Source organism: Brassica rapa, chromosome A09 (assembly GCF_000309985.2).
Source record: "Brassica rapa cultivar Chiifu-401-42 chromosome A09, CAAS_Brap_v3.01, whole genome shotgun sequence".
In the NCBI taxonomy this organism is placed as follows: Eukaryota; Viridiplantae; Streptophyta; class Magnoliopsida; order Brassicales; family Brassicaceae; genus Brassica; species Brassica rapa.
In genome coordinates, this window is record NC_024803.2 from 3,234,192 (window position 1) to 3,250,940 (window position 16,749).

General features: G+C 38.3%; 6 protein-coding genes across 6 annotated transcripts; 2 read left to right on the top strand and 4 right to left on the bottom strand.

The window, feature by feature from the left end:
• The first annotated feature begins 171 nt into the window (after positions 1–171).
• LOC103837133 (probable germin-like protein subfamily 2 member 5) lies at positions 172–1,165 on the top strand. Its single transcript, XM_009113462.3, has 2 exons — positions 172–425; positions 501–1,165. The coding sequence occupies exons 1-2, from the start codon at positions 314–316 to the stop codon at positions 1,040–1,042; spliced, it is 654 nt and encodes a 217-aa protein (XP_009111710.1). The 5' UTR covers positions 172–313; the 3' UTR covers positions 1,043–1,165.
• LOC103837134 (glutamate--tRNA ligase, cytoplasmic) lies at positions 1,053–4,879 on the bottom strand. Its single transcript, XM_009113463.3, has 6 exons — positions 4,638–4,879; positions 4,471–4,570; positions 4,215–4,368; positions 2,382–3,457; positions 1,494–1,961; positions 1,053–1,422 (listed from the first exon to the last, which is right to left on the bottom strand). Exons 1-6 carry the CDS (start codon positions 4,775–4,777, stop codon positions 1,195–1,197), a joined length of 2,166 nt encoding a protein of 721 aa, XP_009111711.2. The 5' UTR covers positions 4,778–4,879; the 3' UTR covers positions 1,053–1,194.
• Positions 4,880–5,486: 607 nt separating this feature from the next.
• Positions 5,487–6,352, bottom strand: LOC103837132. The gene has a single exon (XM_009113461.3). The coding sequence runs from the start codon at positions 6,320–6,322 to the stop codon at positions 5,726–5,728; it is 597 nt and encodes a 198-aa protein (XP_009111709.1). The 5' UTR covers positions 6,323–6,352; the 3' UTR covers positions 5,487–5,725.
• LOC103837131 lies at positions 5,580–8,505 on the bottom strand. The gene has a single exon (XM_033280633.1). It carries the CDS (start codon positions 7,050–7,052, stop codon positions 6,741–6,743), a length of 312 nt encoding a protein of 103 aa, XP_033136524.1. The 5' UTR covers positions 7,053–8,505; the 3' UTR covers positions 5,580–6,740.
• A 2,421-nt stretch (positions 8,506–10,926) lies between these two features.
• Positions 10,927–15,474, top strand: LOC103837129 (DEAD-box ATP-dependent RNA helicase 3, chloroplastic). The gene is made up of 10 exons (XM_009113457.3): positions 10,927–11,376; positions 11,474–11,610; positions 12,022–12,436; positions 12,517–12,615; positions 13,038–13,262; positions 13,339–13,716; positions 14,256–14,399; positions 14,476–14,571; positions 14,652–14,938; positions 15,025–15,474. The coding sequence occupies exons 1-10, from the start codon at positions 11,005–11,007 to the stop codon at positions 15,101–15,103; spliced, it is 2,232 nt and encodes a 743-aa protein (XP_009111705.2). The 5' UTR covers positions 10,927–11,004; the 3' UTR covers positions 15,104–15,474.
• A 76-nt stretch (positions 15,475–15,550) lies between these two features.
• LOC103837130 lies at positions 15,551–15,994 on the bottom strand. Its single transcript, XM_009113458.3, has one exon. It carries the CDS (start codon positions 15,917–15,919, stop codon positions 15,683–15,685), a length of 237 nt encoding a protein of 78 aa, XP_009111706.1. The 5' UTR covers positions 15,920–15,994; the 3' UTR covers positions 15,551–15,682.
• Positions 15,995–16,749: the final 755 nt, after the last annotated feature.

Genomic DNA, 16,749 nt, shown 5'->3' on the forward strand with positions numbered 1-16,749 from the left:
TATGTTAATTGCCAGGAAGATAAAGTTATTTTAGATTGTCTAACAGATGTTTAGTTTAGATGTCTCTGTTCTCCAATAAACAACCCTTCTGTTAATCACAACCTCTCTAAATATTTAACTAAACAATTAACCAAATCTTGTCTAAATTAAGGCCTAACCACACCTTCACAGTTGGCCTAAAAATAAACCTCTAAAGCCTCTCAATGTTTTTATAAGAACATCCATTTTTAAAGCTTCTCCATTCATTGATTCATTCTTTAATTATAAATCCATCAAGAACAAACTCTTTTCAGAAGATAAAACAATAACAACAATGGCGTCTACAGCGACCCATCTTGTTGTTGTTGTCACCATGTTGGTCTCAGCCATGGCCGTAGCAGAATCCAACATGCTTCAAGATTTTTGTGTTGCTGATTTGTCCAATGGTAATAAGAGTTTTCTTTATGTTTTTTTTTTAAATATCCTAACTTTTATAACATTTTTTCTGTTGACAAATGAAGCGGTCAAGGTCAACGGATACACATGCAAGGACTCAACACAAGTAACACCTGAAGACTTCTACTTCCAAGGCTTAGCCACAGCCAAAGCAGCTGCAAACTCCTCCACTGGAGCCATTGTAACCGGCGCCACAGTGGAGAAGCTGCCAGGACTCAACACTCTCGGCCTCTCCATGTCTCGCATAGACTACGCACCAAACGGTCTAAACCCACCTCACGTTCACCCGCGTGCCTCTGAGGTCATCTTCGTCCTAGAGGGTCAGCTCTACGTGGGGTTCGTAACAACCGCAGGGAAACTAGTAGCTAAATACATTAACAAAGGAGAAGTGTTCGTTTTCCCCAAAGGGCTTCTCCATTTCCAGAAGAACATTGCTGGATCAGCTCCAGCTTCTGTACTAGCAGCTTTTGATAGCCAGTTGCCTGGAACACAGTCGCTTGTGGCGTCTCTCTTTGGAGCTCTTCCTGACAACATTCTCGTTGAGTCATTCAAGATCAAACCCAAACAGGTTAAGACAATCAAGTCAAGATACCAACCAAAGAAATGAGAAGAGAGAATAAACATAATCTTTGTCTTCCTTTTTTGAGCTCTCTAATTGTAAAACATTAAGCAAAGAAGATAAAGATAAAGTTTGGAACATTTTAATCAATGAAAAGAGTTTGTTCTTGTTGTTGTTTCTCTCCGTGTGGTTTCATTCTTTCACTTAGCAGCAGAGAGTGGCTGGTGTTGCCTTCCATCTGGAATTGAGAATAAGACAATGGGCTTTGAAGGTTTGACAAAAGGAACATCACATCTGTAATAGCCTTTCCTCTCAAGCTGAATCACATCTCCACACTTCAGACTCCTCATATTAGAATCACCAAGTGCTAATGTTTCCTTCTTCGTGTAAGGATTCACAAATGTAGCAACCTCATCATCTTCCTCCAGCTGTGTTTGCAGCAAACAAAATTAGTGATTCTGATAGAGAAAACTAAGCATCATCATGAACTGATTCTTACCTTCTTCTTGGTGATTAAGTAATCAAAATCTGTTAATGTGAGCTTGACCAACTCATCAATCTCAGGCAACCATGTGAGCTTCAGCTTTGTAGTCTTCACAGATCCTTGGAGATTCAAAACGCCAGATAACGCAGTGACACGACCTTCCTCGTCTTTAGTAATCTCTTTAACAATGGCGTTTCCCCAATCCATCAAAGTCACTTCCTCACCAACAGAGATGGCGCTCGCATCAGCTCCCTCTATCCATATCCTCTTGGTGAAAGTGGTAGCCTTCTCTCCGGCACCTTCGAACTTCTTGTGCTTTGGTATTAAACGGACAAACGGCTCATCAGGACCATCGGTTAATGTCAACAGTACACGCCGCTCTTCAATCACAGCCGTGTGTCTAGGACACACAGGGTCGATGATCTTCTTGTTAATAGTCCACAGCTTGTCCCATTCCATCAAGTTTAGATTCTTGGAAGCACCCTGGAAACAACAACACTAAAAAATTAACAAACTTATATTACATAACTAGGCCTGAGGTTCGGGTTTTTCGGTTCGGTTGGTTAGTTAGGAGTTCGGTTTGGCCAAAATCTCAGAAAAAAGTTTGGTTCATTTTCAAAAATTTCTAGCAAAATTAACCAAAGTCTTCAAATTCGGTTAAAGTTTGGTTTAAATTAGTTAAAATTCAAAATTTCAGTTAATTTTTGTTATGATTTTGGTTAGTTCGGTTAGTTCAGTTCGGAATTTTGGTTAAAATCGGATAGTTTTCTTTTCGAAAACCGAATTAATTGATTACCAAACCTCCTAACCGGAACTGAACCGAAAACCGAACATTTCAGTTAGGCAGGTTTGGTTAATAAACATTAAAAAGAGACAAGTAACAACGAGACAGAAAAGCTTTACCTGCTCGAGAATGAACTGAATCAGAGCCTCAATTTTCAAACCTCTACGAACAATGCCTTGCACTGTAGGGAAGCGAGGATCATCCCACCCACCAACCAACCCTTGCTGAACAAACCATAGAAGCTTCCGCTTACTCAAAAGAGTGTAAACAAGATTCAACCTGCTAAACTCATAAATCTCAACTCTCCTCAATCCCATATCCTCCAGAACCTTATAGTACTGAGCATTCCTGTCATGATACTCACTAGACCGAAGAGCATGCGTTATACCTTCAATAGAATCAACAAACGGGCAGGCAAAGTCATACGTTGGATATATCTTATACTTGTTCCCTATACGGTGGTGAGACATAGGGTTGCATCTGTAATAAACAGGATCTCTCATAGCTTTGTTGGGATCTTGCATGTCTAACTTCCCGCGCACGCAACACTGTAACCCTCTCTCACTTCCCTCAATCATTTCCTTCCACAGCTTCAGATTCTCCTCAACGCTATGGTTCCTACACTTCGAATCAATCCCATCCATCCTCTCTTTCTGCATCTGCTCCCTCGGCGTGTCGTCGACGTAAGCCTTACCTTCGCGCATAAGCTTCTCCGCCATGTCCATCAGCTCAGGGAAATAATCAGAAGTGTAGGTCACTCTCTCATACTTGATCCCCAAGGTACCAATGTCCTTGACAAGATTATCAACAAACTCGTTGCTCTCTTTAGCAGGGTTAGTGTCGTCAAAACGCACAATGACTTCCCCTTGGTACCGCTCCGCGAAGTACTTGTTCAGCAGCGCAGCTTTCGCGTGTCCGATGTGGAGGTAACCGCTCGGCTCTGGAGCAAACCGGAGCTTGACCTTTCCCATGACTGCACCAGGCAAGTCCACTTCAGGTTTTCCTTTGTCATTAGCGTCTGTTTGTTGGTCTTTGGACTTGGATGCAGCAACAGGCTTCCCTGAGCCTTTCTTCACAGTATATGCTGCTACCTTGCTGAGAGGCTCGGCGTACTCAAGCGATATAGAGTTGAACCATCTAACCAGATTCTGATACTTTTTCGATTTCCTCAAACTCTCCCATCTTGGACCCGATCCTAATCATAACAATGTGTTAAAGACTGTAAGTGTTTTCAAAATCGGTTAGATGTCCGCTTAATCAATAATGAGCACTGTTCATTAAAAAAATGTGTAAGACTGTAAGTGTTCTAAAAATCGGTCTAGACGGCAAATCAGACCTAAAAGAAATGATTTTTCTTGAAAGACTTTTAAATAACTTTAATCTAGGCGTTCAAAAAATCAGTTAGATGTCCGCTTAATCAATAATCTCCTATAAAACACATAACTACAGCCCTAGCAATTTCTTGAACATTGTGTCTGTAACTAATGAGAACTGTTCATAAAAATGTGTTAAAAGACTGTAAGTGTTCTAAAAATCGGTCTAGACGGCAAATCCGACCTAACAAGAAACATTTTTTCTTGAATGACTTTAAAAAAAAAAATATAATCTAGGCATTCAAAAAATAGATTAGATGTCAGCTTAATCAATAATCCTCTATAAACCGCCTAAACTACAGCTTAGCGATTTCTTGAACATTGCGTCTATAACTAATGAGCATTATTCAGACAGAGATACATAGCAAGGTAATGATAAAGAATGTTAGGCAGCGCCTAGGCATCAGATTCAAATCGGATCTACACGAAATGATTTTTCAAAAAAATTGGTCTAAACACCGTCTTAATCAATAATCCCCCTATAAGACGCCTAACTACTCTCTAAGATTACTTGAACATTGCGTTTGTAACTAATGAGCATTGTTCAGACAGATACATAGCAAAGTAACGGACCCTTACCAGAGAGAGCTGACCAAACAGCAACATCGGCAATGGAAAGAGAATGACCGACAAGAAAGGTTGCACTTTGAAGGTAGTTATCTACGCGAGAGCAAGCGTTCTCAAACTCAGAGCCAGAGGCGAAGACACAAGCATAATCCACCCACTCATCAATCTAATAACGATCCCATAAACAAAAAGACAGAGACTTTACATGAGAATCTAAATGAGAAGACTGTCTTATAACGTAAAGAGGTTGATTACAAAGACACGAGACCTGAGAAGATTCAAAAGCATCGTGGCCGTAGAAGGTAGGAAGCGAGGGAGCTGATCGAGCAACGTAGCGGAGAAGAACGGAGGTTCCACTCAGCTTACGCCTAAAATCAAGAGAAGGGTTTTAGTTTCATAGAGAGAGAGAGAGAGAGTGCAAGAAAAGGAAAGAACCCGTCGGAGAAGACGAAGGTGGGGACGGTGGCTGCGGCGGAGGAGGAGTCGATAGTCACCGGAGAGGATGAGATATGGAGAGCAGCGATGACTGAGAGTGGTGGAGTGTCAGCTGGGAAAGAAAGCTTGATCCTTTCCATCTTCTTTGGGCAATGTGTAGAGAGAGAGCAGGAGAAGTAAGAATCGGCGGCGATGTTTTGTTCTTTAAGGTTAGGTTTTAGACTATGAAGGTTTTTTTTACTGGGAAGGCTCAAGTTGTGAACTTTTTACATTGTTGTCCATAAAGTATCGATCTTTACATTATTTACCCAAACTTGGATTGCAAGTATATTACTCCATCCGTTTCATAAAATTATATATTCAAAAAGAAAAAATTTGTTTCATAAAAATCTATTTTTTACATCTTCAATACATGTTTTATTAATTAGTTGCAAATTTCAAAAAATTTAAGTACATTTATTGATTTTTTATTGGTTTAATATTATGGAAAAAAAATACAAAAAGATATACAAATTTAATGTATTTTATTAAAATGTGTGAAAAGTAGTATTTTGAAATATAGACGATTATCTGGTTCGATCTATGTGCGTGTCATTTTGGAGAATGACAATTACATACTTGGTTATGACTAGTTTGACTTTGATGTATTCATGTCTCTGCATTTTGGAGAATCACAAGTGCATTTCTCTTGTCTCTTACCATTAGGCGGCACATTAGAGAAAGAGGCAAAATCATCCAAATCTATTAAGAACATATCTATCTATATACATTGAACTTATCATGAGCTTGATCTCGTACAAAAGCTAGATGTAAACCGTATCAATCACACTATGCTATACGAATCAGAACCAATACAAAATTGCTTATTTTTTAGATTTTTTTAGACTTATACTGTTCGACATAAAACATCAGATCGACATTAATGTCTAGTAAATTTAAATCTGAAGGAAAACACAGTCTAGAGTTTATTGGTCACACTGCAGCTCTGTTACATGATTTTTTTGACAAATCTACAACTCTTATTATTTTCTTAAAAAGCATATTAGAACATCTTCACACCCTCCGAAGTTGATCAAGAGAAAGAAGTTTCAGTGCCTCGACGAATTGATTCTTGATGATAACATTTTGGGTGATAACCTTCCCTTTGGAAACGAGTCTTCATTGAACATAATAACATTGCTGATTCCATGGCACGATATGCGAGAGTTCTGACAAATATTAGGAGAAACAATCCTCGCATTATTCACAAAAAGTCCCGACCCGCCTGACTTTGTAATGGTGAACATTCTATCAGGGATGCTACAAGGGACAAGAGTCTTGTTAGGGAAGCGAAGCATGTGGTTGATCATAAGCCATGCTGGGATCGTGTGTCTTAAGATGAACGTCTCAAGACTCTCTTGACTCATGTCCGCTTGAGATATATCCTCGTCGTTAGGCATCAAGAAAGTGATCTCTTGGCTCCTGACGAAATCTGTATCGTTGAGGATATGGAGAAGTGTGACAAAACCGTAGTACGATTCTCTTCTCATGTCGGAAATGGCGGAGAAGAGGTCGCTGCTTTGGTTGTCATGTCTTAGTATGGGAGTTGGACGTGGCTCGGTGGATGCAAGGATCGTAAGAAGGAAGAAGAACATGGGAGATATTGTTAGGAAGAGATATCTCATAGTAGCTGATATTAAAACCATCACTTATGATCAATTTTAAAGGGTTGAAAACGAACTTATATATACTATGTAGGAAAGTTAAACTTAGAAGATCATGAGTTTTTGGAGTTGTTACTAAACCGGTATAAGCCTCGTGGTGATTAGTTGATGCATGGTTGATTCGTGACTTTAGTTCATTTAGTAAGTGTGACAAGAATACTCGTGTGGAATCTCTCTCTGAGTCATATTATACTTCTTTTTAATAAAAAAAAACTTTTAGTTAAAATGCAAAATAAGCTTACAGAAATCTTACTAAACAATTTTGTTTACAATTTAGGATCATATGACTTATTATAATAGTTCTTTATCAACCTTTGCTGATGATTACAAATAGCATTTTGTTACAATTTCACTAGTCCTCTTCTTGTGAAATCTTTTGGTCCATACGAAGTCACCAACGTCAAAATGTGAGCTTTTTCTCTAATACAATAGGGAAGCCCCAGTGAGAAAAGAGAACGAGATTGGAATAAAAACCTTCCATGTTCATTTTATCTGTGATCCTAGCGTAAATGCTCGAGATCCTTCTTGGTAAAACCAATGCCTTAAGAACCAGCCTCCTTGGTCGGTTTAGTCTAAACCCTTTTGACCTGCCCTCGATCTTCTTCCCCCAGTTATGTCTTATAGTTCTTGTCGTCGCCTTCTCGTAATGATGACCTAGCTTTTGGTACCGGCACGATGATCTTGACCGGTACTTACCAGTAATCTGTAGCATCCTGAGTTAGTTTTTGTTGTCTTTAAGATACAAAACAGAGAAGAAAATGTTTTCAATGATTTGGTTGATGAAGCGTTTGAAAGTAGCTCTTAAAGAAAGAAAACATTTAAATAAGTAATGAATCTAAAGAGCAATAGTTGAGTAGCAAACAAAGAACACTTTGATGATGATTGATGAGAGCAAGGGGCTCCATTAAATGATAAGAGAGTGATGGAAAGATTCTGAAAGCACATGTCTATATAATATACTTTTGTAATTATTAAAAACACACAAATCCCCAAATCTTCTGAAATTTTTGCAGTTTTTGTTTACCACATGAGTCAGAGAGAGATTGCAGCTGCCATGTATTTTACCTATGTGGGCTATGGCTGTCACATAAAGAAAAAAGAAGAAGAAGAATTGAGGTTATAGTGAATAGGAATACCGAGAGCCATGTGAATGATTGAACAATAATTAAGCTTTATATCTAAATAAGAGAGTAAGAAGAAGAGAAGAAACTAAGTAAGCTAGTGGCGTAAATCATTTGGCAACATGAATAGAAAAGACAAAAGTCCATCTTGTTCGTCTTTAGAATAAAAAAACAAAACTCTACGTCGACATGAGTTAGGTTTGTAGTCCCAAATACGGCTCTTATCGGCTGCAACAACATGCAATGTATGCAAAGAACGCAACACATTACAAGAATTCGCCATGAGATGTTTGAAATCAATAGTTGGTCGGGAAGCCAAAACCCAATGAGTTGAGTCGCATGTGACCACGTCTTATTGTCGCTAAATAGCATGCACCCAATGTCGGCATAGTCAGCTTAGAAGTTAGAACTAAAACCCATTAAAGGCCCAAACACCAGACGAAAAGCCCAAATTTGTCTTCTTGACGCAAGAACAAGCAAAAGAGACTAAAACGCTTTTTAGCTGTCTTAACTGTGTTCAAACGCGAAGTTCACGTATATCTTGCATGAATTTCTATCCGTACCCCCCAACTTATTCGACTTTCCCCAATTACTAAAATTAAAATTAAAAATTAAAATTAAAAATTAAAATTTAAAATAATAGAGTATTTTCTTTTTGTGATGAATATAAATGAATTTATAACGAAAAAATTACAATTGTTTTGATCAATAACGAATTTCTATCCGTACCCCAACTTATTCGACTTTCCCCAATTACTAAAATTAAAATTAATTAAAATTTAAAATTAAAATTTAAAATAATAGAGTATTTACTTTTTGTGATGAATATAAATGAATTTATAGCGAAAAAATTACAATTGTTTTGATCAATAACGAGATTATACAGTGGTTGATCTGAGCATAACATAACATAACCAAAGACGGTAACGAAAACTACATCTGAAGAGTTCAGCCAAATTTAAAACCTTTAGAAGCAGTAAGAAGGTTCGTCGTGTAAGTGAAGTAGACGGAAAAAGCGTTTCCGGCGGTAGAAAAACGCCGTTCTAACCAAGTTGCTTTGGTCTAGTGGTATAGGAGCTCCAGATGGAGTGCCCGCCCCTGGGTTCGAGCCTTGGCCACTGCAGAATTTACATATGGGCTGCAGCATCCGAGACCGAAGACCGTTACACGGTGAGCCACATGGTGACGCCCTGGCAGCGTCCTTGCTCACTTCGGTCTCTAGTCTGGACCACCTCGGTGGGGCCAGGATACTCGGTTAGCAAAAAAAAAAAAAAAAAAAAAACGCCGTTCTGAGTCGAGACCAAACAACGCGTTTCCACCTCTTAGCTGTTCTCAACTTCGTCCACACAAACCTCTTCACTCTCCTCGCAGATCTCGTAGCCTTCTCCGTGAAGCTCTGTTTCCTGGAGAACTGGTAGCTCCTGAGAAACATCTGTCTCTTCTCCAAATACTCTCCATAAGCTCCCAAGTAGTAACAGTCTACCCCAGTACTGCTTCTGAAGACGAGCTTGTCACTCATCGGAACCTGAGATCAGTGGAGGCTCTGTTATGTTTGATCCCTCAGTCCTCTCTTTTGTAGAGTGGTTTATAAACTATACCGTTTTGCTTTATGTTTACGCACTGTGTTCTTATTGGCGCAAACCTATGTGCTCTCTCTCGCTAGTGTGAAAGTCATGTCCTCCTCCTCGTTAATCCAGCCAAGAATCTGGTGAGACTTTAATGTTACCTTGGTCCCGAGGACCAACAATATTCTAATAAGCATTAACTAGTAACAAACTATATTAAACAAAAAAAAAACTAGAAGCATTGAACGACTGAGAATGAAACCATGTGTTTCGAGAATAAATGCACTAGTGATATTTAATGTAACATATACTATATAGTATCTGATTACTAAACTTAAAAGTTTCTACGATGCAAAAGGAGTGTCAAATATAAAAAAAGATCTGCGCTTACATAAACTTTATGACTTCGCCCTCTCCTTTTCAGTCGAGATTTTCTATTATACAAATCCACTAGTTCCTTATTTTATAGTATGTGTTATCATGTAGTAATATTAACTTGATTTTTATACTATATGGTCACAAAAGAATATGAAAGAGCTAAATAATTAATATTTGTTTGATCAAAGTAGTCAAGTGTAGTTAATTATGTGTGTGAAGATGTGTGACATCGGGCATTAAAGAAGTGATACGCCAACTCCTAGAGTCCTACGCATTTACTATGCTTGCTTTGGTCAAAACCTACCATCCTAAGCACAAGACCCTTATCAAATGGGTCACAACAACTCTCTCCAACGTTCACAAGCCTACGACCAGGTCTCTTACTTCTACGGCCTTTGTATGATCTCAAACTCAAGAAACTGATTGCAAGAACACACAAATTGTAAACTTTTAAAGATTCTGCTACTCATCTAGTTACATGTATATATGAAGAATATTTCTTTGCGAAACAATTAACAAGCTCGAGAAGTAATCAACAACAAGTTTCATGTCCTATTGTATGTCCAAATCAGGCAAGAACAAGAAACATGCTGCAAAAGAAATTGCAAGTATAAGACTCATCATATAAAACTCCGAAGGGTTGCATTTATCCTACTAACATATTCCAACTAAAAACACACCTGAGAAGATTCAACTGAATCCAACTATTAGAAGCACGTTTTGCCCCTTGAAATGGTGCTTTCTACATCTTTTATCTGCCGACTTTCATTTGCTGAGGGGACATCGCTGGGGAAACTAGATTATATATATCAGTGTCAATGAGCGACATATCATACATTGTATCAAGAGAATCCGATGAGTCCACAAGCGAAGAAGATTTCACGGCGTCAGGACGTGCAGGATCACAGATGTTACGCTGGAGATTTTCGGAGATCTTGCCTCTGAAGATAAGACTACTTGAGACCGAAACACCATCTATATATCTTGTTTGCACACACTGGTTTGTTCTTTCTCACACAAACAAGGTAGATTGTTTTATTATTACAGATATTTACTATTTTATGTCTTATTAATTCAAAAACAGCATGATAAATTATTATTTATGTTTTTTTTAAATAAAAAAATTATTTGTATATAACAACATTTTTGATCAAAATATATATGCTTATCATTATGTTGAAATTTTAAAAATACTCACATATTAGAAATATTTTAGAGAATGTCTTTATACAAATTTTTTTAACGTGAGGGCTCAGAACGAAAACATTATTTCGCAAATAATAGTATAGATTCTTAAATCCGATTTATTCAAACTATAGGGTTACCTTTTGGAGACAAACATGATTTGCATTGCATCATTTAATATGGTTAATATGGGGAAGGGGAAGGTAGAACTGAACATGTATTTCATGGCGTCAACACACAGAAACCACCTTCTATGTGGATCTGAATATAACACAAGTCAAGCCCAATAAAGGCCCATTACAACACGAGCGAGAAACAAATAAATAAGATTAGGTTGGAACAGAGAAGCCTTTCAAAAACCTCAACACTCTCACCTTATCCTTCTCCTTCCTCTCCGACGAGACAAGTATCGAAAATGGCGTCGACGGTGGGAGTCCCATCACTATACCAAGTCCCTCACCTTGAAACCTCCAAACCCACTTCCAAGAAGAGGTCCACTTCCTTATCTCTCTCTCTAGATAACCCTTTCTTCTCCTCTCCCTTATCTCTCCGAAGAACTCGTCTTATCCACTCTTCACTCCTTCCTCCCTCCGCCGTGGCCACTCCCAACTCCGTTCTCAGCGAGGAAGCTTTCAAAAGCCTCGGCCTTTCGGACGAGTTCGACCTCGAGGAGGGCTCCTCCTCCGAAGACGATGCTGAAGAGCTCGCTATCTCGAAGCTTCGTTTGCCGCAGCGTCTCGGCGAGTCTCTGGAGAAGCGTGGTATCACTCACCTCTTCCCCATTCAGGTTTTAAAGATTTATCCTTTCAATCTGAAAACTGTTAAAGACTTATCCTTTTTTATCTGTATTGACTTACTGTTTTTTTTTGTGTTGTTGTTTGAAGAGGGCTGTGTTGGTTCCTGCGCTGGAAGGACGAGACATTATAGCTCGTGCAAAGACGGGAACTGGGAAGACTTTGGCTTTCGGTATCCCTATCATCAAACGCCTCACTGAACAATCTGGAGACTACTCTGCTTTCAGGTCTTTCTTACATCCTTTGTTTACTTTGTCATTTAGGCCTGCGGGTTCGGGTAGTTCGGTTTCGGTTAGTTTGGTTCAACATAAATCTTATCTAATTAAACCGAAATAAAATTTGGTTTATTTCGGTATTTAGTTAGTTCGGTTTTTGAAAATCGTGTTTATTTCGGTATTTAGTTAGTTCGGTTTTTGAAAATCAAAATTGTACCAAAGTTTTGATTTTGGTTATATTTTGGTTTAGTTTTGTTAAAATTTCGGATAAATTTGGTTTGTTTCGGTATTTGGTTAGTTTCGTTTTAAAAGTTTTTGATTTCGGTTAGTTTGGATATATTTCGGTTTAATTTTGTTAAAATTTTGGATAAGTTTGGTTAATTTCGGATTTTCTAACTGTTTAGTTTTTGTCTTATTGAGCAGGAAGTCTGGTCGTCTTCCTAAGTTCCTTGTACTTGCGCCTACACGAGAACTAGCTAAGCAAGTGGAGAAGGAGATTAAGGAGTCTGCACCTTATCTAAGCACCGTTTGTGTATACGGTGGTGTCTCCTACACCATTCAGCAGAGTGCTTTGTCACGTGGCGTTGATGTTGTTGTTGGAACTCCTGGAAGGATCATTGACTTGATAGAAGGAAGGAGCCTCAAACTGGGTGAAGTTGAGTACTTGGTTCTTGACGAAGCTGACCAGATGCTTGCTGTTGGTTTTGAGGAAGCTGTGGAATCGATTCTTGAGAATCTCCCACAGAAGAGACAGAGTATGCTTTTCTCAGCAACTATGCCTACTTGGGTGAAGAAGTTGGCGAGGAAGTATCTTGACAATCCCTTGAATATCGATCTGGTAAAAGCTTTTCTTTGTTCCTTCTCATTATTTTGGTTTAGTTGCAGATGCTTAAGGCTATCTTCTTGTTTGTTTTGCAGGTTGGTGACCAAGATGAGAAGCTTGCGGAGGGGATCAAGCTTTATGCAATCTCAGCGACATCAACATCAAAGCGCACTATTCTAAGCGACCTTATAACAGTATGACTCAGCTTATAGTTTGCTATTTCCTTAAACATGGTTGATTATTGCTTGGTGTCTTTTAGGCTTGCGGGTTCGGTTAGTTCGGTTTGACATAAATCTTACCGAATTAACCAGAATTAAAGTTTAGTTTGGTATTCGGTAATTTCGGCGTAATTTTGTCGAAATTTCATATAAGTTTTGGTTAAATTCGGTTATTTTGGTTCAAAATTTGGTTAGTTTGGTTTTTTTTTTTGGTATGGTTTGGTTATAATCTTTTATTTTTGAAGAATCGTTTGCTGAACCAAATCAAAAGCCAATTTTCATTAAAAACGTACCGAATCGAACCGAACTGCTAACCAAATTAACCGAAAATTCGGTTCAGTTTGTGTCTTTAGTTCTACTACTGTATATTGATTTGTTATATTTTTCAAAACTTGAAGGTATATGCAAAGGGTGGCAAGACCATTGTTTTTACCCAAACAAAAAGAGATGCAGATGAGGTCTCTCTAGCATTATCAAACAGCATAGCTTCTGAAGCACTTCATGGAGATATCTCTCAGCATCAAAGAGAAAGAACGCTCAACGGTTTCCGCCAAGGGAAATTCACAGTTCTAGTTGCTACTGATGTTGCGTCTCGTGGACTTGACATCCCAAACGTAGATCTAGTAAGTTCTCAAACCTTCAGCACATAGTTCATCCTCTCTCTTAAGCCATGTTTTGTTCTGACGTTTTCTTCTACAGGTTATCCACTACGAACTTCCTAATGACCCTGAGACTTTTGTGCACCGGTCTGGTCGTACCGGGCGTGCAGGGAAAGAAGGCTCAGCTATTCTAATGCACTCTAGTAGCCAGAAGAGAACGGTGAGGTCTCTGGAGCGTGACGTAGGCTGCAGATTTGAGTTTATTAGCCCACCAACTGTTGGAGACTTGTTGGAGGCGTCAGCAGACCAATTGGTGGCCACTCTGAACGGCGTTCACCCTGAGTCTATAAAGTTTTTCTCAGCAACTGCTCAAAAACTATTTGAGGAAAAAGGAACAGATGCCTTAGCTGCAGCTCTGGCTCACCTGAGCGGTTTCTCTCAGCCACCTTCATCTAGATCTCTCCTCAGTCATGAGCAGGTTTAATTCTCAAATCAATTCTTCTGAGAGTGTTTCTTGAAAGTCCTGGAAACTTCAACATCCACTAGGGCTGGGATTTTGAACTGAACCAAATCAAAATTTTCAGTTAGTTCGTTATAGGGGTTTGGTTCGATTCGGTAGGTTTTTTAGAAAGTTCGGTTTCGGTTCAGCAAATCAGTTACTTCGGTTTTCTTAAAAAATATATATAACCAAACCATACCAAAAACCCGAACCGAACTAACTGAGTTGAAAATTTAACTAAAATTAATCAAACTTATTCGAAACTTTAACAAAATTAAACTTAAATATAACCGAAATCAAAAACTTCAATGGAATTAATCGAATACGGAATACTGAATACCGAACCAAACCGAATTTTATTTTGGGTTAGTTGGGTAAGATTTTTGTTGAACCGAACAACCTCAACCAAATTACCCAAACTACCCAAACCCGCGTGCCTAATCCACTATATAGCAACTTGTTATATTAGATTTGATAATCCAACAATCATCAACTGAAGTAACATTCTTGGACTGCAGGGATGGGTAACTTTGCAGTTGATACGAGATCCAACAAACGCTAGAGGCTTCCTGTCTGCGAGGTCTGTCACTGGTTTTCTTTCAGATGTTTACCGTCCAGCTGCAGATGAAGTTGGAAAAATCTTCATGATCGCAGATGAAAGGGTCAGTATCATTGAAACAACCTTCATATTATAAACTATCTTCTTTTATAAAATCTCAAAATCTGCTTATATGTCAGGTGCAAGGGGCTGTTTTTGATCTGCCAGAGGACATAGCTAAAGAGCTGTTAGAGAAAGAAGTGCCAGAAGGAAACAGTTTATCCATGATTACAAAGGTATTGATCCTTAACATATTCACAATAAGACCCTTTACGGCTAACAGCACTTGACATTTTCTGGGGGTTTTGATTTGTAGTTGCCTCCGTTGCAAGATGATGGACCGTCTAGTGATAACTATGGACGGTTCTCTAGCAGAGACAGGATGCCTAGAGGAGGAGGAGGTTCAAGAGGGTCGAGATTTGGCGGTCGAGGAGGCTCATCACGAGGACGTGATGATGATAGAAGAAGTAGAAGCAGTGGTGGTGGAGGAAGCAGCTGGTCCCGTGATGGTGGTGGTTCCAGAGGAAGTTCTGATGGTTGGTTGATTGGTGGTGGTAGTGACAGAAGACCATCATCAAGCAGCAGAGGTCCTTCCCGGGAGAGGTGAGTTTTGTGGGATTCAAACAAGTCTATGTTAAAATCTACGCACTTGCCCCCATTCAACTGATTGGTTATTGTCTCTGAAACAGGAGTTTTGGCGGTGCTTGCTTCACTTGTGGAAGCTCAGGACACAGGGCAGCTGATTGTCCTGATAAGAGAGGGTTTTAAAGTGTTCTCGTGAGAGATCCTTGTCCTTTCGTGTTTGGTTCAACCGTTGGTTTCAGACGGTAGAGAGGATGTATGCTTTCAGACAAGGCTTTAAATACAAGCATAGTGCAGAAAAAGAGTGGCAGAAGAAGTGTAGGATAAAGTTTTCCTCAATTGGCATTTTCAGAGATTGCTTTTGTGACAAGGTAAAGCTAATGAATCTTTTTATTTCTAGGTTATTATAATGAACAGATTCCATGTTTCTGAGTTTTGTATGATTTAAGTAATCAGACTATTTACACTACTCTTTTTATTCATGTGAATTGCGATCACATATGTTTTGACAGAAGGAAACTGTATCATGATAATAGAATTGTTTCATTTTAATATAATCAAAGTTGTTTATTTAGTTGTTTTATTTGAAAGAAAGTTACGGAATCTTGAATCGTTTTATGCTGCAACAAGCTGTAGTCAAGAAAAAGCCAGATATATAATCAAAATTTATAATATATAAATCTCAAATTTTCTTCATAATAAACAAAAGAATATAGATGACATCCTCGGCAGTAAGGACACAAATCACAAATAAATTAGATCAGATCAAGCGGTGGTAGAAGGTGATGAAGGTGTTGCTGGTCGTTGTGGGAGACCACATTTGGTCAAACATTCATCGTAACAAGGTTTGTTTTGTTTGCCACAGGCTATGGAACAGGTCCTGAAGCAAACGAGCTTTGAATCTTCTGTTGGTTGGCTCTCATCAACATTGGCTCCATTGCATGCTTGTAAAACACACCCCATCATGATAAGTGCCATCACCATACACATTTTTCCCGCCATTTTCTCTTTACAAGTTTATTAGGACTTGTGTTTTATTTAATTATTATTGATAGATATGAGATGTGCAAATAGGTGGATGGAGAAGAAGGCGTTTATATACTAAATCTTTGCCTCTATATTTAGTATATTTGTGTGTGTAGTGTTTTTGTTGTTTGCTATTTTTGTTTGGTTTGACTTTGAATAGAGATTTGTGATTTCTGTGTAGTTTGACATAAATAGGATTGGCTAACTATTGTTGGATTTTCATATTGTGAAAAGAGTTATTAAAACTATGAAAATATATAGCAAGTACATGATCGAAATGATCAGATCATGTAGGATTTGTATTCTCCTAATTAACTTTGATATTATAAACTATTAAAAAAGTATTATATTGACGATTCCGTGGCCGATAGTCAATACACTTGTCTTACAAAAATGCACATATGACTGCATAATCCTTAACCAGTAAAGTAAATATTGTCTCCATTAACAACGTTTTTTTCTGAAATTTGAAACTAAGATCTCTTGAGATGCAGAACCATTAATAATTCTTTAGTAAAAAATTTGTTGTCAAAAATATATTTAAAATGTAACAAGTAGTGATAGTTAAAAGAAAGATTTGAGACGAAACATACTCTGAATTTGAATCATGTCAGATATTAAGTTACTGTTGTTGTCTGGCAAAACGAAAATGAAGTCACATCCTAGGTCTCATTAAAAATTTCAAACTAGAGTAGCTTACTAGTATTGATTTATTTTACTGAATAAGACATGTGATGTATTTATTTACACTATGTAACTCTTTCCGATACTTAGCTCAATAATATGGATTTGGTGAAAAACAAAAG

Excerpts from the sequence above, each read along its gene's own strand:
- LOC103837130 (XM_009113458.3), bottom strand. The coding sequence starts at position 15,919 with ATGGCGGGAAAAATGTGTATGGTGATGGCACTTATCATGATGGGGTGT.
- LOC103837129 (XM_009113457.3), top strand. The coding sequence starts at position 11,005 with ATGGCGTCGACGGTGGGAGTCCCATCACTATACCAAGTCCCTCACCTT. Across the intron at positions 12,437-12,516 it reads ATCCCTTGAATATCGATCTG|GTTGGTGACCAAGATGAGAA; the intron begins GTAAAAGCTTTT and ends TTTGTTTTGCAG. Across the intron at positions 13,263-13,338 it reads ACATCCCAAACGTAGATCTA|GTTATCCACTACGAACTTCC; the intron begins GTAAGTTCTCAA and ends TTTCTTCTACAG.
- LOC103837134 (XM_009113463.3), bottom strand. The coding sequence starts at position 4,777 with ATGGAAAGGATCAAGCTTTCTTTCCCAGCTGACACTCCACCACTCTCA. Across the intron at positions 4,369-4,470 it reads ATGCTTTTGAATCTTCTCAG|ATTGATGAGTGGGTGGATTA; the intron begins GTCTCGTGTCTT and ends GATCGTTATTAG. Across the intron at positions 1,962-2,381 it reads TTCAGTTCATTCTCGAGCAG|GGTGCTTCCAAGAATCTAAA; the intron begins GTAAAGCTTTTC and ends TGTTGTTTCCAG.
- LOC103837131 (XM_033280633.1), bottom strand. The coding sequence starts at position 7,052 with ATGCTACAGATTACTGGTAAGTACCGGTCAAGATCATCGTGCCGGTAC.
- LOC103837133 (XM_009113462.3), top strand. The coding sequence starts at position 314 with ATGGCGTCTACAGCGACCCATCTTGTTGTTGTTGTCACCATGTTGGTC. Across the intron at positions 426-500 it reads TGTTGCTGATTTGTCCAATG|CGGTCAAGGTCAACGGATAC; the intron begins GTAATAAGAGTT and ends TGACAAATGAAG.
- LOC103837132 (XM_009113461.3), bottom strand. The coding sequence starts at position 6,322 with ATGGTTTTAATATCAGCTACTATGAGATATCTCTTCCTAACAATATCT.